This window comes from Nicotiana tabacum, chromosome 17 (genome assembly GCF_000715075.1).
Source record: "Nicotiana tabacum cultivar K326 chromosome 17, ASM71507v2, whole genome shotgun sequence".
Lineage (NCBI taxonomy): Eukaryota > Viridiplantae > Streptophyta > Magnoliopsida > Solanales > Solanaceae > Nicotiana > Nicotiana tabacum.
Window position 1 is genome coordinate 142,495,264 of NC_134096.1, and position 25,813 is coordinate 142,521,076.

At 36.1% G+C, this 25,813-nt stretch overlaps 3 protein-coding genes across 3 annotated transcripts; 1 reads left to right on the forward strand and 2 right to left on the reverse strand.

Moving 5' to 3' along the window:
• Positions 1 to 1,304: 1,304 nt before the first annotated feature.
• Positions 1,305 to 5,805, reverse strand: LOC107832042 (uncharacterized). Its single transcript, XM_016659848.2, has 6 exons — positions 5,607 to 5,805; positions 5,433 to 5,516; positions 5,249 to 5,333; positions 3,141 to 3,229; positions 1,981 to 2,092; positions 1,305 to 1,768 (listed from the first exon to the last, which is right to left on the reverse strand). Exons 1-6 carry the CDS (start codon positions 5,640 to 5,642, stop codon positions 1,557 to 1,559), a joined length of 618 nt encoding a protein of 205 aa, XP_016515334.1. The 5' UTR covers positions 5,643 to 5,805; the 3' UTR covers positions 1,305 to 1,556.
• Positions 5,806 to 6,749: 944 nt separating this feature from the next.
• On the reverse strand, positions 6,750 to 11,272 carry LOC107832043 (uncharacterized). The gene is made up of 3 exons (XM_016659849.2): positions 11,108 to 11,272; positions 8,330 to 8,387; positions 6,750 to 7,894 (listed from the first exon to the last, which is right to left on the reverse strand). Exons 2-3 carry the CDS (start codon positions 8,333 to 8,335, stop codon positions 6,995 to 6,997), a joined length of 906 nt encoding a protein of 301 aa, XP_016515335.2. The 5' UTR covers positions 8,336 to 8,387; positions 11,108 to 11,272; the 3' UTR covers positions 6,750 to 6,994.
• Positions 11,273 to 24,591: 13,319 nt separating this feature from the next.
• Positions 24,592 to 25,554, forward strand: LOC107832044 (histone H1-like). The gene is given in 4 exon segments (NM_001326271.1): positions 24,592 to 24,625; positions 24,628 to 24,646; positions 24,648 to 24,798; positions 24,891 to 25,554. Coding segments are annotated over 4 exon segments (618 nt in total). The 5' UTR covers positions 24,592 to 24,621; the 3' UTR covers positions 25,335 to 25,554.
• Positions 25,555 to 25,813: the final 259 nt, after the last annotated feature.

Sequence of the window (25,813 nt, forward strand, 5' to 3'; positions counted from 1 at the left end):
TTTGGGGTGATGAGATAATTACTTTTATTTTTTCATTTTATCACTACTTGTTATTTGATTACGGTTTTTTTCTTAATCCTATAATATAGTAAGAGAGATTTGAATATCTTGAGCAGCTCCGCCTTTTTGCCACTCCAGGTACTCATATTCTTCCTGTTTTAAAAATGTTGTTGTCTTGGTTCTATCATACAGTCTTAGAGGACAGCTTTCTAGTTTTTTATTTTTTCGCTTTTGTTAAATATTTAATAAATTTTGCACGGATATTCTTCAGATCTTGTACTTTTTTATTAAATTTGTAGAGCCATTGTAGCTTAATTTATTAAATTTGTTAATAACAGTAGTATTGACACACAGTCTCGCTTTTTGTTGGCAGTAGATTTTTATGATTAACCGTTGTTTTCTTTCATTGTTGATAACTCTACTATCTTGTTGTTTTTATTCTACTTTTATATGGCTTTTTGGTATTGTCCCTTCTTGTCTATATTTTCATTAATGGGGGTGCTTATGCTTTCCGAGAGTCTATTTGAAACAATCTCTCTATCCTCACAAGGTAGGAGTAAGGTCTGCGTACACACTACCCTCTTCAGATCTCACGGTGAGATAATACTGGATATGTTGTTGTAGTATCTCTTCCAAGTACTTCTAAACTGAATGTTCATATACATCAGCTATTTCTCATAATCAAGTGGAAATAAAATTAAAAAGAGACGAAACAATATGAAATTTCCATTGTAGGCTTGTAGCTTAATTAGTATTCTTCTCCCTCTTGCTACTAATTTCCCGACTGCCTTGCTGTGCAATAATTTCTTGACTTTACTAAAGCTACCAGTCACTACTCACTACGCACTAAATTACACGAAATACAGTGTGTAAGGTCAAGTCCGTACCTTGCAGGGTGACACATACAGTTGAATTGATTTAGTTAGAATTTGAAAATACCAAGTCAAATCCATAAAAATTTTGGTAGAAGACGAGTACAAATGGTAGTATGTAATACATTTTTGTTTTCTAAAGAAACTTCTTCAATTAGGTGAGGTAAAACTATGTTCTACCCTTCTGCCCCTTAATTCTAAACATTTACATGTTTACTACAATGTAGCCTTATCAATGTTATCTGCCTGATAAGCTCCGCAATTTTTTCAGAGATCTTATTTTAGTTTACGAATATTTACAAGGCAAAACTAGATCAGCATACTAATCTATTTAAACTTCTTTTACCGTCCAATTAAATTCTCAAATCCACACAACTCCTGAATGTCCATAGGAAGGGATTTGTCATAATAAAAAGAAATAAATAAATACAATAAAACATCAAAACAATGAATCTTAACATTTCAAGTGCCAATTAATGAACAGTCAATACCAGTTGAGAAGTAGATCCACGTGCTTCCAATGCATTTAAATTCCCTGACTATGTTTCCTGTGCAATTAATTTCCTGAGTGTGCTTGAACTAACAGTCAGTTGGACAAAAGATACAATTATGGGTCATGATGCTCAAACAAGTTATGTACACCGGGGACAGAGACATTTTATAAGCTCCAACACAGCATTCACGCTATTTCTTTTCATCTGCTTCAGCTTGCAGAGTACTATGTATGCTACTGCAATTGCTTCCTGTATCAGAGGAAGCTGCTGTAAGTGGTTTGATAGACGATCGAAGTGATTCAGGTCCCTCTGCAGCAATCCTCTTGCACAATGCATCACAATTACTGATTACTTCTGTCAACCTCCCTTTTAACTCCCCAAGTTCAACCTGCAAACCATGTACTGCATGCAATTCAAACATTGAGTTAAAAAACAGCATTCCCTTGCTAGATTAAATACCTGGAATCAGATATCATATGGACAACCATTTAACTTTATTCTAAAGCCCCAGACTATAGTAACCCTAGTGATTCCCTTGGGCATTTCTATTTTCTTCTGCTTTCCGAGATTGGAAATTATATTACCTTCTGATAGATCCAGTTCAAAGAAAATACCTTCTGATAGATGCTGTGAGGTGGTTTTCATTGCAGAAACAGAGTAATTGAAACGTTGAAGCAGCTTAACAGCCAATGCATCTGCAACTTCTATTTTGTTTTCTATTTCTTCCTGCAGCAATTATCCAAAGATCTACTTAAAAAAGATATCCTAGCTCTTCTTTTCACTTGAAGAAGAACTACAAGAAACAGCAAAAGCTTGTAAACACTGATGAAGAGCTTCACATGCTAGCATAGGCAGGCTAACACCTAGAACATAGGACTTAATGTAATGAAAAGAGCTTCGATATCCTAGTGTCGAAAAGCCACCACCAAATTGACTATAACTTTTAATTATCTTCAAAGGAAGCACTTCGCAAATGGTATACCATCTGCGTAATACAAGCAATACTACGGGAGGTGGCAAGACAATTCTCAACCAAGGTACAATGGAACAAATAATAATGTAGCTGTGATCAAACATAAAACTTTGCATTATCTTTACCCACCTTTTAAAATCTCAGAGTTGATGATGCGCACTTGTTGATTTAAAAGGATATTGTCTATCACAGACCTAGAGGGCTTTTAGTTTTAGTGACCAACTTTGGGAATAAATATGCCCGAAAAGTTGATGAATATCGAGTAATCAGATAGACAAGATTTTGAGGCAGCTGCTCCTTTATTTGTAAATTCTAGAACCAAGTTTTAGAGAACCCAAATCAATCTAATCAGCCACTTCTACATAGTAAACATAATTAGGATGATAGGATCAATAACTGTTTAACAATTCTGAGCATCAATGATGACTATTTGGGTGATAATCCACCTCATCACCAGCCTCGGCTAACAGTAGTTACCTGACCTTAATTTACTTGCAAGAGCACCATACAAAGTTCAGACCACAGCTTTGACTCAAAAGGATACTGATAAGTGATAACTCCTACCCCCCCCCCCCCGGTTAACAAGAAATGACCCAAAAAACGACCATGTTTTGAGACTGGAAATTGCACTAAGAATAGATTTTGTTGTGTAATTACATAGTCTAACTCAAACTGACACAAAGGTGCATTTCGTAGACTTGTTCTAGATCCACTCTTTTTAAGGAGGCAACCACTGCCACAACGGTAAATGGCTACTGAAGCATTAAGTGACCAGACACACATGATAATAATTGAGCAAACCTGTCTTTTACAGATCTTCTGGGCCTTCTCCTCTTGCCACTGGCGATATACAGAGAAGAGCTCAAGTAGAACTTTTGGATCTACACAGCCTACAAGAACAAAGAAAGGAATATCAGTATCTCACCAGCAGGATAAGAGAAAACTTCTAATTATTCCTGATGACAATTGTTGAAAATAAAAAAGTATAGTGCAACAGGTATTGAAGAAAGTGCTGGTCAAATGCTACCACTGCTGTGACGAAATTTTTTGAATTGTTTCACATTATTTTATTTTAAGCTTCTTTGGTATCTCTTTAGGTGAGGACCATTCACTTTCTTTTGATAAGTTAGACATACTCACCCTTGTGGGTGTGATTACTTAAGATAACAAAAGTAAATTGATTAGTTTTGTAGCTTTGGATACTACAAACAAGTTTAGTCATTCAGATTTGCTTAAAGGTGAATCAGACTCATCGAAAAGGAGCTAGTTCGATGAAAAGACATGTATATATGATCTCATTCAGGATCTCCAAAATCTGCAGAGATTCCAATAATGAAAATAATAGGGATCATAAACTGGAGCAGCAAATCTGTGGACACTGCCAGAGATGAGGCTTCAGCCAATAGAACTAAATGGAGTATAGGAATCAGGGAAAATCTGAATTTGATAACAAATTGAATATAGGTGAATCTAAGCCTGATTACCAACTTAGTATTGGGAAGATTGGGAAAATCATATACACAAGAGAAGCAAGCAAGACAAAGTGGCAATAAATCATCTACTATCAACCTTGTTCTAGGAGATGTTGTTCTCTATTTTAACTCAAAGATAGCTCTGTGTCTGCAAATTTTACAGACACCCTTCATTTGATGACGTTATATACAGAAAATCTGTGACTTAAGATGTCGTCATGGGTGCCCAAAGACATCTGGTGATTAACCACTTCATCAGCATGGTCAAACCTGCCACTCTCATGCTTACCCCCCAAGTATAATCAAGAATTAAACTACATAGTATCATGATGAAGGCTCTTGAAGAAATAATTAAGTAAATACGTGTTTAAAGAGCGAAAACCGCAAAAAAGGCAAAAAGGTGCTGGGGGTTCTAAGCGAAAAGCGAAAAGCGAGAAGTGAAGGGCAAACTTTACGGAAAACTAAATAATACCATACATATATGATATTTGGCACTAGAATAATTAAACTTAAATAAGAAACAAACATTTCAACATCCAATATACAACAACATTGATATTAATCCAACTCTTCAAAGTTGATATCATGTATGAAAATCACAAGTGACTAAAGAAAGTAGCACATAAGCTTCCAGGTGTGTCTAAAAGCTTAGCACCCTAACCAAAAGAATCATAGTAGTGAAATGAGGACTATTGCCAAAAGTAATGGACACGGGAAGAGAAAGCACTATATAAGCTAGCACGATTAAGAGAGGAGGGGTAAGACTTGAACCAAATTATGTGTATTAAAGACAATTTTCAGCAAGTTTTGACAAGAGATAGAGAGAATAAAAAGAGAGATGAGAATGTTATTTCGATCAATTGCCTAAGACAAATTACGAGGATACCTTACAGTTGCGACAAATTGAAACCTTGACTAAACTCATAAATTAGGTATACTAGAGAAAAGTAAGATATGAAAAATCTGAGGATAAAAGGCATGTGGTCCAAATGGTATCACAACATAGTTTTGTAAATGCCTTGAAGAAGTTGGTGTAATATGGCCATCCAAGTTACTCAATGTTATATTAAAACAAAGAGTAGCTCGTTCCGATATATGACAATAGAGGGAGATATTCAAAGATGTGGAACTGTTGTGTTATTAAAATGAAACTCTGGAAGAGCGCGATAGGCCATAATCTTGGAAACGTTACAGGGGTGAAAACGAATCAATCAGTGTGGCTCTATGCTTAATGTAATATTTGTAGGATGAAATTTAACTGACTCTCTCTACTTCCTTTCTTTTTGTTTCCTTTTTTTCCTTTTATAAAAGCTTGATATATTCTCTTGATTTGTTGTTCATTTGAGGAACTCTAAATTACTTTTTATGTTCGAGTAACACCACCATAGTCCGCTTGCATCACAATGTTTCAAATATTAGCAGGCACAGGGCAATTACCTTTATTCGAAGAGGACGATGGTTTTCTCACCAGAATGTCAGTCAGGCTACTCTCAGCCGGCGGCGATTTCAGTATTGGAGCAGCCTACTCATACAGGCAACGAATTTAGATAAATTCACACAGTAAGTGATGGCTTAATAGCTACCAAAACAAATATTCTGAAGTTAGCGAAAGAGAGCTTACAATTTTGAGAGATTTTAGCCTCTCCAAAATAGGATCAACGCCTTCTACACGCTCGGAAACTGTAGTGATCTCATCGATTGGCCTCTGCACTCACGAGAAAATTAAAATTAAACAAGGAAAAAAGCGAACAATTTGAACTGAGATTCATAGAATTTGTTGAAGTTGAAAAAGTACCTGTGAGCTGGAGAGAATTGATTCCGATGCACCCATTGATAGGGTACAGCACCTATGTTGAGCAGCAATTAACAACACCTAGAGTTAGAGTGAAATCTTTTCGTCGGACGAACAGAAAAACTGAATTTTTTAACGGCCAAAGCTTCCCCTGTCGTCTGTCTTTTTCTAAGAAGCAGGTGTATGCCGAGAGGCCGTTCATAAATGAGCCTGAGATGGGTCAAAATACTCAATTTAGCCACTCTTGTTGGCGCAGGTAACAAAATGATGCCACATGCTGTTATCGATCTGTTTTTCTTTCTCTTTTCTTTTTTCTCTGAAAATGAATTTTTAATTATTTTCCTACGAGCAGTATATGCAATTTTTTCTTTCTTTATTTAATGTGAAGAAATGAAAATTATTCAATCCACGCAAGAATCAATACAAGAAAGATACACCAATTTCACATATAACTATAAGAGACATTTTTTTTTAAGATTACACAAATAAAAAACAAAAGGTTGTAGTCAAAGAAATAGATAAGAGTTTATTGAATTGAGAGATTAACTGACGTTGTTACCGATGTGTATATTTTATTTACCGTTCAACTTGATTTATACCCAAGCGGCCAAGCCTCCAAAAGGTATAAGAGAGGATTTCAAAGTCCTATCTAGCGCGAGATAGACTTCATTGCTAACACTAAACCACGAGTTATTACATCTTTTTTATTCATCGCTCCTCCTTTCTATTTGTTCGTACATTGATTTTCTGTAGATGAAGCAATAACTGATGTTTGTTATGGTTGTAGATAGTAGGCCTATATTAGCTGCAAACGCTCAATGTAACAATGGTAATGCGAGCACAAAATTGGCATAAAATTCTGTCAGGTCATTAATTTGTACTTATTTCCTCCATCAATAAAAATAGTGCCATTTAATTTCATGTACTACTGCTAACACTATACCACAAGCAAATTCTATTTGACGCGGAAGATCATTTTCAAGGAGAGTCAATATGTTGAAAAGATTCATAGAGAATGATTAAACAAGCAGAAAACTTGCAACGATAAATGAATTGTTCGATGCGGGCAAAATGCAACAAATACACCAGCGTGCACACGTATTAGCCATTTGTTTGCCGTATTCGCTGTCTAAGCAAAGCAAGCTATTTGTCACCCAAATCACCATATTCATTTAAATATATTTTGATAAAAGCAAATTACATGATATGAGGCCGTTCTGATAAGATGAATTGGAACTCTGAGACAGAGACAGCTAAAAAATGTGAATGAATAACTATTAGCTGTATATCTCCTGCACAGTTTTAAAGTACAATTTCTTTCATCCACAACACACTTCCCCAACAATGCCTTCTACATGTTTTGAGGTCCCAATCCAACGTACATACAAAAGCTATTTTAATGTGCTGTAGCGGTTTGTACCATGTTTAGCCCAATGATCCTTAAGGTCAAGTGGAACAGACAGGTCATAACCTTGACCAGCAAGGCGATTAAGCAATTTACTGAAGGCACCACCACTCATCTTTCTGCCACCCACCCGGGAATAGCGTTTGTTTGATATTTGAGGTAACGGGTACATAGATATGGTAGTTGTGCAGCAGGCTGATTGCCACCCACCATGACCCCATTTGTAGCATGGCTGTGGAGTCCCAGTACAGGAGCAAACTGGCACTGGCATGGCAGACTCATCAAAATTGATTTGGTTCAAACCCAAGTTATCTTTCCATGATGTGAGCTGCATATCTCCCTCCTTATCACTATCCAACTCTTGCAGATTTACCCAATCATCTGATGATGTAGAAATGACCTGCATATTCAAACTTTCTGCGCCAATTTTACCCTGCCTTGGTATCTTGGCTTGCTTATTGTGTCTGCTCTCTTTAGGTCGCCTGACCTTTTTAGGATTCTTTGCTTCAGAAGTATCCGTGCCTTTCAAGTAGCCAGCTGTGGGATCTTCCGTTGAACCATGAGCTGCTTCAGCTATGGTTTTATGCATTTGCTGTTGGTTATAAATGTGCTTTGCACCACTTTCAGTGTCATTTCCTGGTGAATCTGGAACCACATTGTTGTCATTTATAGAGCTCTCCCCTAATCGAAGAGCAGCAATGGCATCGTCTCTTTCTTGTATCGCAGCATTACGCTCTGCAAGAGCTGCATCCCTCTGAAGCATTGCCATGTCTCGCTCTGCAAAAGCCCTCTTTCTCTCCTCTAGTGCCATATTCCGTTCGCGGATGGCAGCATCCCTCTCGGCCATGATGGCCATGTAAGTCTTTATAGTAAAGTTATTGTGGTCCTTTATTAAAGAAAGAATCATTAAGCATATACATAATCAGATCAATTATAGTTTAATACAGTAGCCTGTTCATGAAAATTATTTTAGTTGCCAGTTAAGCGATAGCATTATGGTACATAAGTAGGTTCTACCAGTTTTCTCTTTGGTTTGTTAATCTAGAATAGGTTCAGTCAGGTCTCATTAATTCGCAGTAGTAAGTGAAATCTAAAAGATTTCTAAATCAATTACTGATAGCTACTGCAATTGTAAGATATATATATATTTAAAGATCCTTAAACAAAGGTACTTGCAGATTCCTTCTCAGAAATATTTAAACCTTCTCAAAAAAGGTACTTGCAATTTTTTTCTGTTTCTTATGAAAACAAGTCAACATTACCAAACAATCATCTGATACAGAAAAATGCAAAATCCAAATATAAAAGTATGGCATCATACCATCATATCATTCAGGAGAAAAGGCAAATGCTAGAAACCCATCTTGAATTTGGCCTTTCTGCGGAAATATAAGAGAAAATACTTTATATAATGATCTCAAAGCAACCAAAGTTGTAGACAAATGAATGCGACACATCAGTCACAAACCCAATATTATTGATTTCAAGCTTTCCTAGAGACGGGAACTTTATCTCATCTCCATCTGTTCTATCTAACATTACTCATGATTAAGTCCCCCCTTATGCCAAGAAATAAGGAAAGCGAACACAGGTTTCCACATAAAAAGCAGTTCTTTCTTTTACCATCTATGACTTGGTAAAGAAGTACATACAAACCCAGATCAAATTCCTATATTTTAATAACCGTGGTATCCGGGCCAACTTGCGCGCACTTCGACTAATTCCACGGGATACCTACTACCTCTAACTAGCAAACCCAGATCAAATTTTTAACAAGAACATGAACACGTAATATTAAGTTTCGTTCCCGCTTTATCTATTTAATGTTACTTGCTACTAATTCCCAACTCTATAGGCGATTTAGCTAGGGATAGAACGAAATGAAAACAAAAGATCCAGGAAAATAGTTGAGATTTAAGTTAGTTATTAGTGTACGGCTAAGTGTTGAAATTTAGAGAATTTCTAATTTGTCTTGAAAAGGAAAATCATCTATTATCGGAATGAAATAGGCTTGAGTAGAACGAAACGGATATAGAATATTGATATATTGAAGCCCTACTAATTTGAGATTGAGACAGTTGATTGAATTTTATGCAAAGAAACCAAGGAGCAAACACAGGTTTCCTCAACCCAAAGCTAGTCTATATTTCTTATCTCTAACTAGGTAAGTAAGGACAAACTGAACTAGCATGCTTTACTAGTATGACAATATCATTCGCAGAAATATTACTAAACGGAAAAAAAAAGTTACCTGTTGTAGAAATAATAATAAGAACTTATGCCGCAATCAACAAAGTTAGAGTTCGGCTACATTAATCCTCTATAACCAACAACAATAACAAGTTAACAACAACTATGTCTCAATCTTAAACTAATTGCAGTCAGTTATGAGAACTTCCTATATCTCCTCCTATCGTTCTCACACTTGTGACAACTCCTTTATGCTTATCCTTTACGGAATGTACATCTGGTAAGAATTCCTAACTTCTCCAACACCCATCAACGCACCCAGCAACAGACTTTTCCTGACACTTTATTGTATTGATATTACTTTATTGTATGATATAGGTAGTCTACCTTGACGCAGGCGTCAGTGGCTGATTCCACAGCTAGAACTCGTGACCTATAGGTCACACGAAGACAACTTTACTGTTGCTCTTAGGCTCCCGTCTTATTGTATGTTGTTCTAGGTCAACAAAAGTATCATTGTGAAGCAGAGGAAGAATGATCTTTTTCCTTCTTATCCTTACGAATATTCATCAATCTTTTTAGGAAAAAATAGGACATGTTAAAGACCGATCGAACATAAATCCAAATTGGCTCTCATACACCCTTGTAATGTCCCTAAGTCTATGTTCCATTGCTCTTTCCAAAAGTTCGATAGTATGACACATAAGTTGAATCCTCTATAGCCATTCCACTTTATTAGGCCCTAAATCATTCCAATACTACTTTGTTTATAAATAATTTTCCTTTTATTAGGAGTTGTCTAGATTTTGAGATTCTTTAAATCTCACACTTATGACTGCAATATCAATAAGTACAATATCGATAAGTCTTTTAGCATATCAAAGAAACTCATGGTAAACATCGTAACTAAGGTAAAAATGACACCCATAAGTAACCTCTAGACCCAACCAGTCTATATTTATTACCTACACGAATCCCCTTTCTTTCACTAGTGCTCTGTCCTAAGCAAATTTAACATCGGTTCTGGTCGTCCTACACAGCTTTTCATCATAATATCACACCTATAAACCAGTTCCCATGAAGGTCTACTAGAACATTGTCAAATCATATCAGGCGATCTTCTCTTATTACACCCTCCATGTGTACTACTTGCACCCTCACAAATGGATCATTTTAATCTTGTCAAATATTTCATAATTACACATCCATCTTGCATTGTTGTGACACTCACTTTCTAGATATGTTTAGCCTTCGAGGCCTAATATTCACTTTCATCTAACATTGCTGGTCTCACCAATGTTCTATCGAACTTGTCTTTTACTTAGTTAAGTATCTTTTTATCGCATAGTACCTCCCATATCATTCCTCCCTTCTATCAATTATTACGTCATTCTCCTGAAGTCTGAGCCTAATTATCTGAATTCTACAATAAAGCGAAGTCTAGGCTCCATGATATGAGAGCAAGGCTAAGCAAACACTTAGGTTCAACAAGCAGTGGAAGCAACATAGCAAGAGAATAAATTTCGCTCAGTCAACCAAGAAACTTCATTGTATTTCTATATGTACAAAGTGTAAATCTAATGAAACCAATAAAGACCGCCCCTTTACAGTTCAAACAACCTAATCCTTGAGGTCAACCACACCTCTTCTCCCTCTTAAATCCACATTTTAGAAGAAGAACTGACTTTCTAAGTGAATTTTTAACGATGCATTGATGTAGTACACAAGCTAGAGCAACTCATATCAAATGTGAGATACGCAAATTAGATCAGAAGCTAGATTTTACAAGTCGAAGCAAACAAGAAGAAGAAACCACAAAAATCCGGTTTGAATTAGCGAAATAGTAGGAAATTGAACAGATCAAACAATAGAAACATGAAATAGGAAACAGCATTGGAACTAAGCTTACCAGAGGGAGAGGGGAGAGGAGCTGAGCGAGAAAATTGATTACAACCGATGCAGGGCTGAGATTCGATGCCAAAAGCCCTCTTTCTGTTGTCTTTTTATCTGTTCCTCTTTGTTTTTGTTTTTGTTTTTTTTTTTTACTTTTTTTCTTTCTTTTTCGATTTGTCCAGCTGATAGATGCAGAAGATGCTTATGCACTGTCCAATCTCAAAATTGATATCGGTACGCTGTCGTTTATTATCAGGGGACACTTAAACTGCGTCGTTTCGGGATTGACTCGTTGCAGGCCTGCAACAACCGGATCAGCTACCAGGCATCAACAATTATGTTCGAATTTGAGCTGCATCAATTCCAAGATTTATCCGTGAATTACGGAATGGTTCCTCAAGTAAATTGTTTGCGACAGTTTACCCACTTAACTATATTAAAATATTCACTATACCCTTGTTACTTCTTTTTCATTTTTAAGATTATTGACTAGCTCTTGAGTCTTGATGATGTTTGGCATATTTCGATATGTGTTGATGTTACTTTACCCATGTTTTAACCACTTCTTGATGTTATTTGATCTTTAAAATTCCCAACATGGTTTAATTATTGGTTTTATGACTAATTAAGTTATGTGTGACGATTTAAGGTGTTTGGAGTGCAAAATATGAAGAAAAGGTGGTCTAGCCAGAGGAAGAAGGGTTGGATGCGTCGCATCCAACCTAGAAAAACTACATCTTTCGTGCACCCTTAGCAGTGAAGTCGGCCCATAGCGTCCACCGTAGCATCCGAAGCTGAGAAGTGGAGGACGAGGTGGATGCGACGCATCCACCCTAGCATCAATCCCTGAAGCTGATTTGGATTAGAAATAGGAGAACTTTGGCCCACGACTTTGGTACGCAATATATAAGCCAAAAACGCCTCTTTTAGGTCATCTAACATATTGGGAAGAGGGAAAAAGCCACGACAAAGCTGTGGAGGCCGGAATTCATCAAGTTTCATCTTTCTCCTACCAAACTTAGTAATTTTTATGTTTCTTTGTATGATTTGTTATTTGGCTACCATGTCTATGTGGAGTTAAACTTCACGTTCTAGGGTTGTGGTTCTTTCATGACTATTGTTATTCGGATATTGATTTTGACTTCTTGATTTATCATATTAGTTTATTTATTCAATCTTGCACTTAATTATTTAATTGCTTGATCACCAATTGAATATTATCTACGAATCTAGAATTAAACTCGAAAGTGGGAATTCTATATTGCATATAGGATTGAGTAGGGCAAGTTCTTGAACTCGGGCATCGGGGAACGGATTCGTGGTTAGGATAGACATATACCTAATTGCCTTGCTTGGTTGATTTACAGGAATTATAAATGCGTTCCTGTTGATTCTCACTCCATAGACATATAGGCGTTAAGTTAGCTGGAATAGGCGAGTCAGAACTCGACAGATTCTTATGAGCAATATTAACCCTGTCAACCAATAAGCTAGATAAATTAGTCGGTCAATTCAATTGAAGAATACAATAGGATTGTTAGATAGCCCATAACCCTAGATCGTTTTCATTACATTGATATCATTAAAATCTGCTCTTTCTCTGTTCAAAGTTTATTATTTATATTTTTCTTATTTAATTAGTTGGAATAAAATATTTTTAGATTTAATTCTTGTTTAGATAATTAGGATAGTCTAATTTAGTTAATAGCTAATCATAAGTCCTCGTGGGTTCGACATCCGACTTTAGTCACTTTATTACTTGACGACCGCGTATACTTGCGTGAGTGTGTTTGGTCGCAACAAGTTTTTGGCGCCGTTGCCGGGGACTTAGAAATTTGCTATTTTTCTAGATTAGACATTTTTTTTATCTATTCATATTTTTTTTATTATTTTATTTTAGTTAGTATTTTTTATTTATTTTAGCATGGCATCTTGGAATAAAAATTGTTCGAATGATGGTTATTCTTATTTTGATGATCCTTGTCCATATTGTGGAGGACCCCACTGGTGGAAAAATTGTCAGAATGTTCCCAGGAGCGAGTTGTGCGCACAATCTCAATCCTTTGAGTGGAATATTTATAATATGTGTGGTGGTCAAGATGGCCATTGGGATGGTTGTCCTAATTTTGTTCATCCTTCTCTGAGCCCTTATTATGATCTTTCTAATGATATTTCTGAGTTTGATAGGGGCAATGAAGTGCAGGATATGGAGCCTGATGCATATATTAGGGATATTCTGAGGCAAGTAGCAGAGCAACAGGATGAACTCAAAAAAGATATGAAAAGAATGAGGGCAGCAATCACAAGAATGAAGGCCAATATGGAAGAATTGAATGAAGAGAGCGAGTACCAGCAAGAGAAAATTTTTGAAAAAGAGGAGATTTTGAGCCAAACTTGGCTGGCAGAACAGGCTGAAAAGTTAGAAATATATGAAGCTCAACATGAGGAACTTACTGATGGGATGAGACACTTTATAGAGGGAAGATCTAAACTGGGACAAGGGATCTATAAATTTGTCACTACTATTCACGACTTGCAAGATAAATTAAATGCAAAGGTTGTTGCGTCTATCGCCCAACAAAATAGTAATGAGTTGTCAGAAGCTGAAAAGGAGCTTATACGCCAAATTGAGGAGCTAAAAGTGGAGAGCCAATCATTCGAGCATATTTCTGTTGATGATGCCCATGTTGAGAAAAGTACACTAGAGCCATGCGAGGTAGCAGATAATGTTATATTTGAAGACTCTAATGTGTGCACATATGAGGATATAAATAGTAATACAATTCTAAAGTTGGGGCGTGTTGGTCCTCATTCTAAATATTTTTCGACATTGTATTTGGATGATGACATGGAAATCGAGTCATCTAAGCCTTTGGAGGAGTCAATGGAAGAGGAACATGATGCCTATATTTTTGAATTTGTCATGCCAAAAAGCAAAAAATACATTCCTCATCTAAAGGCCGAGAAGTGTAGAGTGAAAAATTTATTACTTGGCCTGGTTATCTTTGTAGCCCCACCACTGGAGCATAGCCGCAAACTGGATGCCATGTTAGGGGCTCAATTCATAAGTTCGAGGTGGAGGCAAAAAGTGGTTCACGTCGTGCCCCTACGTTAAATCAGGCGCTTGTTGGGAGGCGACCCAGCGTTACTGCTTTCTTTTATTTTTGTTTACTTTTTAGTTTATTTTATTTTTATTATTTTGTAGTATTTATTTTTGTTTTGTAGGATTATGAGCATAGGAAGCAAAGCCATTAGAAGAGTGCAAAAGCGAGCTAGATTGTGAGGACTAAGTGTGGGGTGCCCACACAAAGGACGATGCCTGGGGGAAGTCTGAGTACCTCGTGAGCCGCTATTGCTTCGGCCTTTGGCCTACCAGGGAGTCTCGTTTACCCTCTTATTATTTATAATGTGCATTGAGGACATTGCAAAATTTTAAGTGTGGGGTGAGGAGATCGTTTGGATAAGTTTCTGTGCTATTTTAGCTTAGTTGTAGTACTCATTCTTAAGTGTAGTAGCTTTTGTGAAGGAAAAAAAAAAGAAAAAAAAAATAGAAAAATTGGACTTTTCCCGACGATTGATCTCCTAGACAGTTTTCTTGAGGGATTAAAGTCTAAACAAAAATCTAAAATATATCTTTTAGCTTTCTTTAGGTAGTAATAATCCCCTGTGGTTTTTCTTTGTGCCTCGGTTCTTTTCCATGGGATGTAGTTTGAACCGGGTAGTTTTTTTCTTTCCGAGTAGATTAGGAATTTAGGGAATAAAAGGAGCAAGAATGATGAACCTAGGCGCCCTTGACTTGTTTGATAGTAACATATTTATACTTTCGCATGTGTAGTATCTTCTGTATGATTTGAAATTATTGATGATGCCTTGTTAAAATGGATAGCATATTTTGTGGCGCCTATTTCTCATTTTCTTGACTTGTGTTCACTTTGCGCTTAATGCTTAATATCTCGTTGCTCTGTGAATACTTGTATTGTTTGAGAGTCGGAATGTAACCGTCCTTAATGAGTCATGTGCCATGTGTGGTAAGGTTTTTGTATTGTCCATGTATTGTACTTGTGTCTAGAACTTGCCCGGTATGTGAGTTGAAGCGAAATTTTAGGTGATGCTCGGTTTGAAAAATGATTTTAGGCTTTCTTTGATCTTTTTGAGCTTATTGCTTATCACAAATAGAATCTATCCCTAGTTAACCTTTTTGAGCCTGTAGACCTTTTATTTGGTACCCACATTACAAGCCTATACCCTTTTTATTCTTAATTGACATTGTTTTGATCCTTTTACCTCTTAAAGCACTTTAATTGTTAGATGAGCGCTAAAAGAAGTAAGAAGGGACTAAGTGTGGGGTGACTTTTGAGTGGAACCAATGAAAGAAAGAAGGGTGCACTTATTTTGTAAAATAATACACCACTAGCGGAAATTGAAAGGAAAAAAAAAAAGAAGAAAAATATAAATGAATAAATTGTTATCTTGTTCTTGCTAGTGGGTATGAACTAAAGTAGTGCTTAAAGAAAAAGGGACTGTTTTGGGGGTGATATTGTTTGTGAAATTGAAGTGGGGTTGAAGAAAAAAAATGCTTAAAGTAATTTTGTGATGTATTAAAGTGCTTAGGAGGGTGAGTCACTATTCCTTAAATATATCCTACCCGTCCCTTAGCCCACATTACAACCATGAAAAAGTCCTAATTGATTTTAGATCGAGCGAGCTTACATTAGTAGAGATTTACATTAAGGGCAAGCCTATGGTACTAATTTCATGCATGTGACTTCTTTGTGAGAGTGAGCGATTTTCTTTGATATATGTGAGTCATTAAAATATATTTGATCATGAGATTCGAATGTGTGGATTGAACTCGCTCTCTTGTTCTTGTTGTGAGGGCACATGATTTCACGAGGGATAGGTAACGTTATTAGACTTCTCTATGATGTTGGGTGTTCAAGCCATGAGTACATAGTGACATTGAGTCGGTTTTTGAGGTTAGGGTTGTTGTGAGCATGTTGTCTTTGTTCGAATATGTTTAAAGAAGGGCATAAGTAAAGGGAAGGGTATGTGATGCATAGCCTAGAGCCTAATTGTTGCAAATAACCACGGTCATAGGTGCAGTGTGCTTTGAATGATAAGAGCTTAACTTTGTTTCGTCTACTATAGGATGGTTTGTTCGAGGACGAACAAAGGTTTAAGTGTGGGGTAGTGATGTTTGGCATATTTCGATATGTGTTGATGTTACTTTACCCATGTTTTAACCACTTCTTGATGTTATTTGATCTTTAAAATTCCCAACATGGTTTAATTATTGGTTTTATGACTAATTAAGTTATGTGTGACGATTTAAGGTGTTTGGAGTGCAAAATATGAAGAAAAGGTAGTCTAGCCAGAGGAAGAAGGGTTGGATGCGTCGCATCCAACCTAGAAAAAACTACATCTTTCGTGCACCCTTAGCAGTGAAGTCGGCCCATAGCGTCCACCGTAGCATCCGAAGCTGAGAAGTGGAGGACGAGGTGGATGCGACGCATCCACCCTAGCATCAATCCCTGAAGCTGATTTGGATTAGAAATAGGAAAACTTTGGCCCACGACTTTGGTACGCAATATATAAGCCAAAAACGCCTCTTTTAGGTCATCTAACATATTGGGAAGAGGGAAAAAGCCACGACAAAGCTGTGGAGGCCGGAATTCATCAAGTTTCATCTTTCTCCTACCAAACTTAGTAATTTTTATGTTTCTTTGTATGATTTGTTGTTTGGCTACCATGTCTATGTGGAGTTAAACTTCACGTTCTAGGGTTGTGGTTCTTTCATGACTATTGTTATTCGGATATTGATTTTGACTTCTTGATTTATCATATTAGTTTATTTATTCAATCTTGCACTTAATTATTTAATTACTTGATCACCAATTGAATATTATCTACGAATCTAGAATTGAACTCGAAAGTGGGAATTCTATATTGCATATAGGATTGAGTAGGGCAAGTTCTTGAACTCGGGCATCGGGGAACGGATTCGTGGTTAGGATAGACATATACCTAATTGCCTTGCTTGGTTGATTTACAGGAATTATAAATGCGTTCCTGTTGATTCTCACTCCATAGACATATAGGCGTTAAGTTAGTTGGAATAGGCGAGTAAGAACTCGACAGATTCTTATGAGCAATATTAACCCTGTCAACCAATAAGCTAGATAAATTAGTCGGTCAATTCAATTGAAGAATACAATAGGATTGTTAGATAGCCCATAACCCTAGATCGTTTTCATTACATTGATATCATTAAAATCTGCTCTTTCTCTGTTCAAAGTTTATTATTTATATTTTTCTTATTTAATTAGTTGGAATAAAATATTTTTAGATTTAATTCTTGTTTAGATAATTAGGATAGTCTAATTTAGTTAATAGTTAATCATAAGTCCTCGTGGGTTCGACATCCGACTTTTAGTCACTTTATTACTTGACGACCGCGTATACTTGCGTGAGTGTGTTTGGTCGCAACAGCAGACTGAAATTTTCTAATGTGGATGTTATTACTTCTTTTTTCATTTTAAGATCAATTGAGCTCTCGACCATCATCAGAGGCATAGCAGTATTTAAACCTTATGGTTTAGAATTATAATTTTTTTAAGTTATTAGTATTTAAATTAATAAGTTATATATATTCAATAGATTTCTTAAGACAAATATATTATTTGAACAAAAGTTATTAGGTTCGGCCGAACCCGCATCCCACACTCTACCTCCGCCCCTGATGACCACTAGTTATTCTCATTTGTCTCTTTTATTGTGTTTTGCCCCTTAGATGGAAATGAAAGTGCTCGTTTATATGAGTAATTGTTTTCACGGGGATCAATTGACTGAAAACATTATTCAGATTCATTGGATTCACGTATTACGATATATTTAGATAATGTCTTACTTGAGCAACACTAGAGTTGCTTTCACTGTTATCAATTTGAGCTGTATATCGAATTAGTGGTTTCGTTTTAATTTACGTGAACTTTTTTGATTAGGCATAAAGGTCAACAAAAAATACTGTTGAATTTATAGTATAAAATGAGATACACATATTTTATGTGGCTAAAGGTAAAATATTTTTAAATATAAAAAGAAATTATTCTTTTTTAACATAAACTAAAAATAAAATAGATTAACATAAATTAAAACGGATGGATTACCATTGCAAGATATACTAACATGCAATCACAACCACAAAATGACAAGGATGTAACATCGTGAATTTACCCATTACAAGAGCAAAGCATTACAAGAGACGTGTCGTTAAGAGAAATATGTTGCAAAAGAAAAAAAATAAAACTGAGTAATATTGTTGCCATTCACTTTAAAAGAACTAGAATAGGCCCTAAACATCTGCACTCTTTGCACATCTTGTGTTGCATCATAAACATCTTGTTACTCTTTGATTAGATTCTTTTATTAACTTTGCGGATAAGAAATTTTAAGGGAATAAAAGGATCAAAGTTAAGCTTAATAAAATCTGTTAATTACAAAATAAGTACCATTTTTAAGTGGCTAATTGTCACGACCCGAAATTTCTACTTTCGGACCGTGATGGCACCTAACATTATCCATTTTTAAAATAATTTTTAAATTTATTAATAACAAGGAAGCAAATACGGAAGCACTTTTGAAATAATCCATAATAATAACGGTGTCTAAATACCATCCCAGAATTAGTGTTACAAGTGCACGAGCTTCTAGAATAAATACAAATAAAGGTCTGAATAAAATAAAACTGTCTGAAAATAAACACACAACTAAAGTACAATAGACGGGGACTTCACAACTGCGAACGCTATGCAGTTATACCTCAAGTCTCCTCTGATAGCTGAAATCCGAGCAAGTCTATGGTACGTCGCTGGGACCAACTCCAAAATCTGCACAAGAAGTACAGAGTGTAGTATCAGTACAACCGACCACATGTACTGGTAAGTGCTGAGCCTAATCTCGACGAAATAGTGACGAGGCTAAGGCGATTCACTTACATTAACATGTACGCAATATTAGTAACAACAACAATAATAGAAATAAATCAGGTAATTCATTTATAATAATTGAAAGCAACTCAGCAGTCATAACCAATTATCATTTCAACCAATTCTGTTGCAGCGTGTAACCCACTCTCACAATATATCCACATTCAGTTCTGTTGCAGCGTGCAACCCGCTCTCAGTGTGATATATTCATATTCAGTTCTGTTGTGGCGTGCAACCCGCTCCTCCAACATATTCATTTTAATCAAGTATATTATATATTTATTTCAATCAAGTATATATATATATATAGAGAGAGAGACTTTTAGATAAGTCTGTTGCGGCGTGCAATCCGATCCCCCAATATTGACTTTTTATTAAGTCTATTGCGGCGTGCAATCCGATCCCCCAATATTAACTTTTAATAAGTCTGTTGCAACGAGATCCTCCAATATTAACTTTTTAACAAGTCTTTTGCGGCGTGCAACCCGCTCCTCTAACATATTCATTTTAATCAAGTCTGTTATATATTTATTTCAATCAAGTATATATAGAGACTTTTAAATAAGTCTGTTACGGCGTGCAACCTGATCCTCCAATATTTTCATTTCAATCAATTCTTATAGAAGAAATTCCCCAATAAACGCAACAATTAATATAAAATCATAAGACAACAAGCATACAATAATTATAATTTAATTATGAAACAAACAATGACAATTAATAATTTATTATAGAAATCAGGGATAAAATAGGCAGTTTAATATTTGATATGCTAAATGTCAAGTAACAATTAAAACACATAATTCAAATAACATGTAACAATTAATGCAGGAATTCAAGAATTAATATTTTGACAAAGAATAAGAGAGAAACAATTATTATAGTAATTAATTTATGATTTAAAATAATTTATGATTTTTCAAGTAAGCAGAAAATCAATTAATTCGACGACGTATAGACACTCGTCACCTCGCTTATACGTCGTTTACATGCAATTCACATAACAAACAATTTAAGGGTTCTATTCCCTCAAGTCAAGGTTAACCCCAATACTTACCTTGCTTTGTAAATTTCAATCAATTATTCAACCATAGCTTTTTCTTTTTAAATTTGCCTCTGAAAGCTTCAAATCTATTCACAACCAATTCAATATATACAATACTAATCATAGGAATTAATTCCATATGAATTTATAAATTTTTCGGATAAAAATTCAAAATTTATTAAAATATTCGGCAGTGGAACCCACGTCTCAAATCCGGAAAAAACTCGTGAAATCCGAACACCCATTCCGATACAAGTTCAACCATACCAAATTTGTCCAATTCTGATATCAAATGGACCTTCAAATCTAAATTTCTCGTTTTTGTAAGATTTTAGAAAAAACTAATTTTTCTCCCATAAATTCACGGATTCATGATATAAACAAGTATGGAATCATGAAATATAATCAATATAGGAAAGGAACACCTACCCCAATATTTTCCGTGTAAATCGCCCGAAAGTTCGCCTTAACCAAGCTCAAAATGGCCAAAAATGAGTAAAAATATCGGACTCTTCGATATATACACTGTCCAGGCATTTTCGCACCTGCGGTACCTGGGCTCGCACATGCGAGCTCGCATCTGCGAGCTCGCATCTGCGAGAAATATCTCGCATCTGCGAAAGGGGGCTGCCAGGCGAGGCCTCGCACCTGCAGAGGAAAAATGCGCACCTGCGCATCCGCATCTGCGCAAGGAGGCCGCACCTGCGAAGACCGCATCTGCGATGGAAGTCTCGCTTCTGCGAGTTCGCACATGCGGTCAAAAATTCGTAGGTGCGATTATAACAGAAGGCAGAAATGTAGATTTTGCTTAAGTCCAATTCTTGATCCGATTTCAATCCGTTTCACACTCGGAGTACTCGGGACCCCGTACAAATATACCAATAAGTCCAATAACATAATACGGACTTACTCGGGGTCTCGTATCACGTCAAACAACGTTAAAATTATAATTCACACCCCGATTCAAACTTTGAGTTTTAAACCTTTAAATTTGCAAATCTCGTGCCAAAACATATTAAATAAATCCGGAATGACTTCAAATTTGGCACACAAGTCATAAATGACATAACGGAGCTGTTTAACATTTCACTTGCTAGGCAAGCCAACGTTAGAATAACATTATCTATTTTTTAAATAATTTTTAAATTTATTAATAACAAGAAAGTAAATACGGAAGCAATTTTGAAATAATCCATTATAATAATGGTACCTAAATACCATCCTAGTATTGGTGTCACAAGTGCACGAGCTTTTAGAATAAAAATAAATAAAAGTCTGAATAAAATAAAGCTGTCTGGAAATAAACACACAGCTAAAGTACAATAGATGAGGACTTCAGAACTGCGGACGCCATGCAGTTATACCTCAAGTTTCCTCTGATAGCTGAAATCCGAGCAAGTCTATGGTACGCCGCTGGGACCAATTCCAAAATCTGCACAAGAAATGCAGAGTGTAGTATCAGTACAACCGACCTCATGTACTGGTAAGTGCTGAGCCTAACCTCGACGAAGTAGTGACGAGGCTAAGGCGGTTCACTTACATTAACCTGTACGCAATATTAGTAACAACAACAATAATAGATATAAATCAGGTAATTCATTTATAATAATTGAAGGCAACTCAGCAGTCATAACCAATTATCATTTCAACCAATTATGTTGCAGCGTGCAACCCGCTCTCACAATATATCCACATTCAGTTCTGTTGCAGCGTGCAACCCGCTCTTAGTGTGATATATTCACATTCAATTCTGTTGCGACGTGCAACCCGCTCCTCCAGCATATTCATTTTAATCAAGTATGTTCTATATTTATTTCAATCAAGTATATATATAGACTTTTAAATAAGTCTGTTGCGGCATGCAACCCGATCCTCCAATATTTCCATTTCAATCAATTCTTATAGAAGAAATTCCTCAATAAACGCAATAATTAATATAAAATAATAAGACAACAAGCATACAATAATTATAATTTAATTATAAAACAAACAATGACAATTAACAATTTATTATCGAAATCACGGAGAAAATAAGCAGTTTAATATTTGATATGCTAAATGTCAAATAACAATTAAAACACATAATTCAAATAGCATGTCACAATTAATGCAGGAATTCAAGAATTAATATTTTGACAAAGAATAAGAGAGAAATAATTATTATAGTAGTTAATTTATGATTAAAAATAATTTATGATTTTTTATGTAAGCAAGCAACCAATTAATTCGGCGACGTATAGACACTCGTCACCTCGCCTATACGTCGTTTACATGCAATTCACATAACAAACAATTTAAGGGTTCTATTACTACAAGTCAAGGTTAACCCCGACACTTACCTCGCTTTGCAAATTCCAATCAATTATTCAACCACAGCTTTTCCTTTTAAATTTACCTCCGAAAGCTTCAAATCTATTCACAAACAATTCAATATATTCAATATTAATCATAGGAATTAATTCCATATGAATTTATAATTTTTTCGGATAAAAATCCCAAATTCATTAAAATATTCGGCATAGGGACTCACGTCTCAATTCCCGAAAAAACTCCCAAAATTCGAACACCCGTTCCGATACGAGTTCAACCATACCAAATTTGTCCAATTCCGATATCAAATGGACCTTCAAATCTAAATTTCTCATTTTTGGAAGATTTTAGAAAAATCTGATTTTTCTCCCATAAATTCACGGATTAATGATATAAACAAGTATGGAATCATGAAATATAATCAATATAGGATAAGGAACACTTACCACAATGTTTTCCGTGAAAATCGCCCGAAAGTTCGCCTTAACCGGGCTCAAAATGACCAAAAATGAGTAAAAATGTCTGACTCTTCGATATATACACTGCTCAGCATTTCCGCACCTGCGGTACGTGGGCTCGCACATGCGAGCTCGCATCTGCGAGAAAAATCTCGCATTTGCGAAAGGGGGCTACTAGGCGAGGCCTCGCACATGCGGAGGAAAAATGCGCACCTGCGCATCCGCATATGCGCAAGGAGGCCACACCTGCGAAGACCGCCTCTGCGATGGAAGTCTCGCTTCTGCGAGTTCGCACCTGCGGTCAAAAATTCGCAGGTGCGATTATAATAAAAGGCAGAAATACAGATTTTGCTTAAGTCCAATTCTTGATCCGATTTTAATCCGTTTCACACTCGGGGTACTCGGGACCCCGTACGAATATACCAACAAGTCCAATAACATAATACGGACTTACTCGGGGTCTCGTATCACGTCAAACAACGTTGAAATTACAATTCATACCCCGATTCAAACTTTGAGTTTTAAACCTTTAAATTTGCAAATCTCGTGCCAAAACATATTAAATAAATCCGGAATGACTTCAAATTTGTCACACAAGTCATAAATGACATAAACAGAGTTGTTTAAATTTCCAGAATCGGATTCCGGCTCCGATATTAAAAAGTCAACCCCGCGGTCAAACTTGAAATATTTAGCCTTTAAATTTCTAGTTCCGTTAAATGGTCATAACTTGAGTTAGGGACCTTCAAATTAAATTTCGGGTATACGGCCAAGTCCCAAATCACGATACGGATCTACCGGAAATTTCAAAACACTGATTCGGATCCGTTTGCTCAAAATGTTGACCAAAGTCAACTTAATTGAGTTTTAAAGCTCTATTTCCCATTTTAATCCATTTTTCACATAAAAACTTTTCGAAAAATTGTACGGACTGAGCACGCAAGTCGAGAAATGATAAATGGTACTTTTTGGGGTCTTAGAACACATAATTACTTATTAAATTTAAAGATGACATTTTGGGTCATCACACTAATGAATTAGAAAAATTACCATGACCCATACTTATGAAACTCAAAGTGTTAAAATCTTTTTGGTAAGTCTACTTCTCTGAAGAAGAAGAAAAAGAAATTCTAAAAAGAATTATATTATCATTACTGCTAAGCATGGCTAATTACCAACGATGACATTTTGTAATTGTCAATGGAGTATTACTTTAACTAGAATGTTTCCAAGTTTATCACTTGACCTTTATACCGTATTACTTTTAACACCTCAAAAATACATGCAAATGCCCACCATTTTGCAAATTTCCAGCCACATTAGATCAGCAATTTCCTAGTTTCAATCACTAAAAAAGTTTCAAATCAAGATCAAAACTCTGTGATTTAAAATAAAATCACAAAGTTAAACAGAAAACACACCCCTTAGAACACCCACAATGAAAGAAAAAACCAGCACCAGTATTTCTTTCTAGATAAGAATAACAGCTCTTAATCCAATTCACAAGTGAATCAACGTCTAGATGACATCCACGTGTGCTCGCGTGATTAATTCTTAATTAAAATACCGATCCCCGTCACTCCAGTTGAACCAATCAAAATGCAGAAACCTGTGAAACCAGGATCATTTCCTCGATATAAATTGCGTTACTTGCACTCTAAAATGATCACAGCAAGTTGTAATTCAATCACCTAATTTTGAGAATTTGTGAGGATTGTGAAAATTTAGAAAGATGTCGGCAACTGGAAAAGTGGAGAGCTCCGCCGTGGAGCAGCCGCCGGCAAAGGCTCCCAAGGCTGAGGATCAGCCTCCGGCAACGAAGAAGTCTGTTAAGGAGAAGAAACCTAGAGCACCGAGAGAGAAAAAGCCTAAATCTGCCAAAACTGTTACTCATCCTCCCTACTTTCAGGTATTTATTCATTAATTTGCCAATTTTTAATGAATATAGATTTTATAATTAGCAATTTCGGTGTATTTAATATTGGAAGGGAAATATTGCAGATGATTAAAGAGGCTTTGTTGGCTCTCAACGAGAAAGGTGGATCAAGTCCTTATGCAATTGCAAAATACATGGAGGACAAACACAAGGACGAATTACCAGCGAATTTCAGGAAAATTCTCGGTCTTCAATTGAAGAATTCTGCAGCAAAGGGTAAGCTTATGAAAATCAAGGCTTCGTACAAGCTATCCGTGGCTGGGAAAAAGGAGAGAACAACAGCCTCTACCAAAAAGGTTCCAAAGGCTGATACTAAGAAGAAACCTAGAAGCACAAGGTCCACCACCGCTACAGCGAAGAAAACAGAGGTGACAAAGAAAGCAAAACCGACGCAGAAGCCGAAAAAGGTTGGAGCCAAGAAGATAAGGAAGTCTACTCCGGCGAAGGCAAAGCAGCCCAAGTCTATTAAGTCCCCTGCTGCTAAAAGGGCTAAGAAGGTTGCAGCTTAAGTATGGTGGCTCGCTAATATAGAGTAGATAATAGGAGTAATAAGCGTTTGTTTTGTTAGGTTTGTGAATAATGAAAATGAAGTTTCTACTTTGTGTCTGTGATGTTGTGTAGTGTAGATAGGATCTAGATCTCTACTTGGGCTGCATAAGTTTCTACATTAACCGTTATGTACCTGTGCAAATTAACGTGGTGTTCGTGTTAATATTCAGCTTCTCTTTTTCAACAAGCTTTCTTCCCTATTGCCGATTTACTGTCGACCCTTATTACTTGTAATGGTTGTTAATGGCGTCGTATAATCATCGGTGGATCAAAGATGATCAACTTAATGGTTACCGTATAAGTGAAATGTTCCATTTTTCTGTGCCAAGGAATGAATGATATTTGCAGGTAAAATCAAACGTTAAAGTAAATAGAAGCTCGGTAATGCCCTGAGATTGAACCCACACCCACATAGTAAAAAGCCATACGCAAATTTATT

Bases quoted from the DNA above. Each gene is read 5' to 3' on its own strand.
- LOC107832042 (XM_016659848.2), bottom strand. From the start codon at position 5,642: ATGGGTGCATCGGAATCAATTCTCTCCAGCTCACAG. The intron at 2,093-3,140 runs GTTTGCTCAATT...TAATTGCTGCAG, and splicing joins AGAAGATCTGTAAAAGACAG to GAAGAAATAGAAAACAAAAT. The intron at 1,769-1,980 runs GTATTTTCTTTG...AATTGCATGCAG, and splicing joins CTCACAGCATCTATCAGAAG to TACATGGTTTGCAGGTTGAA.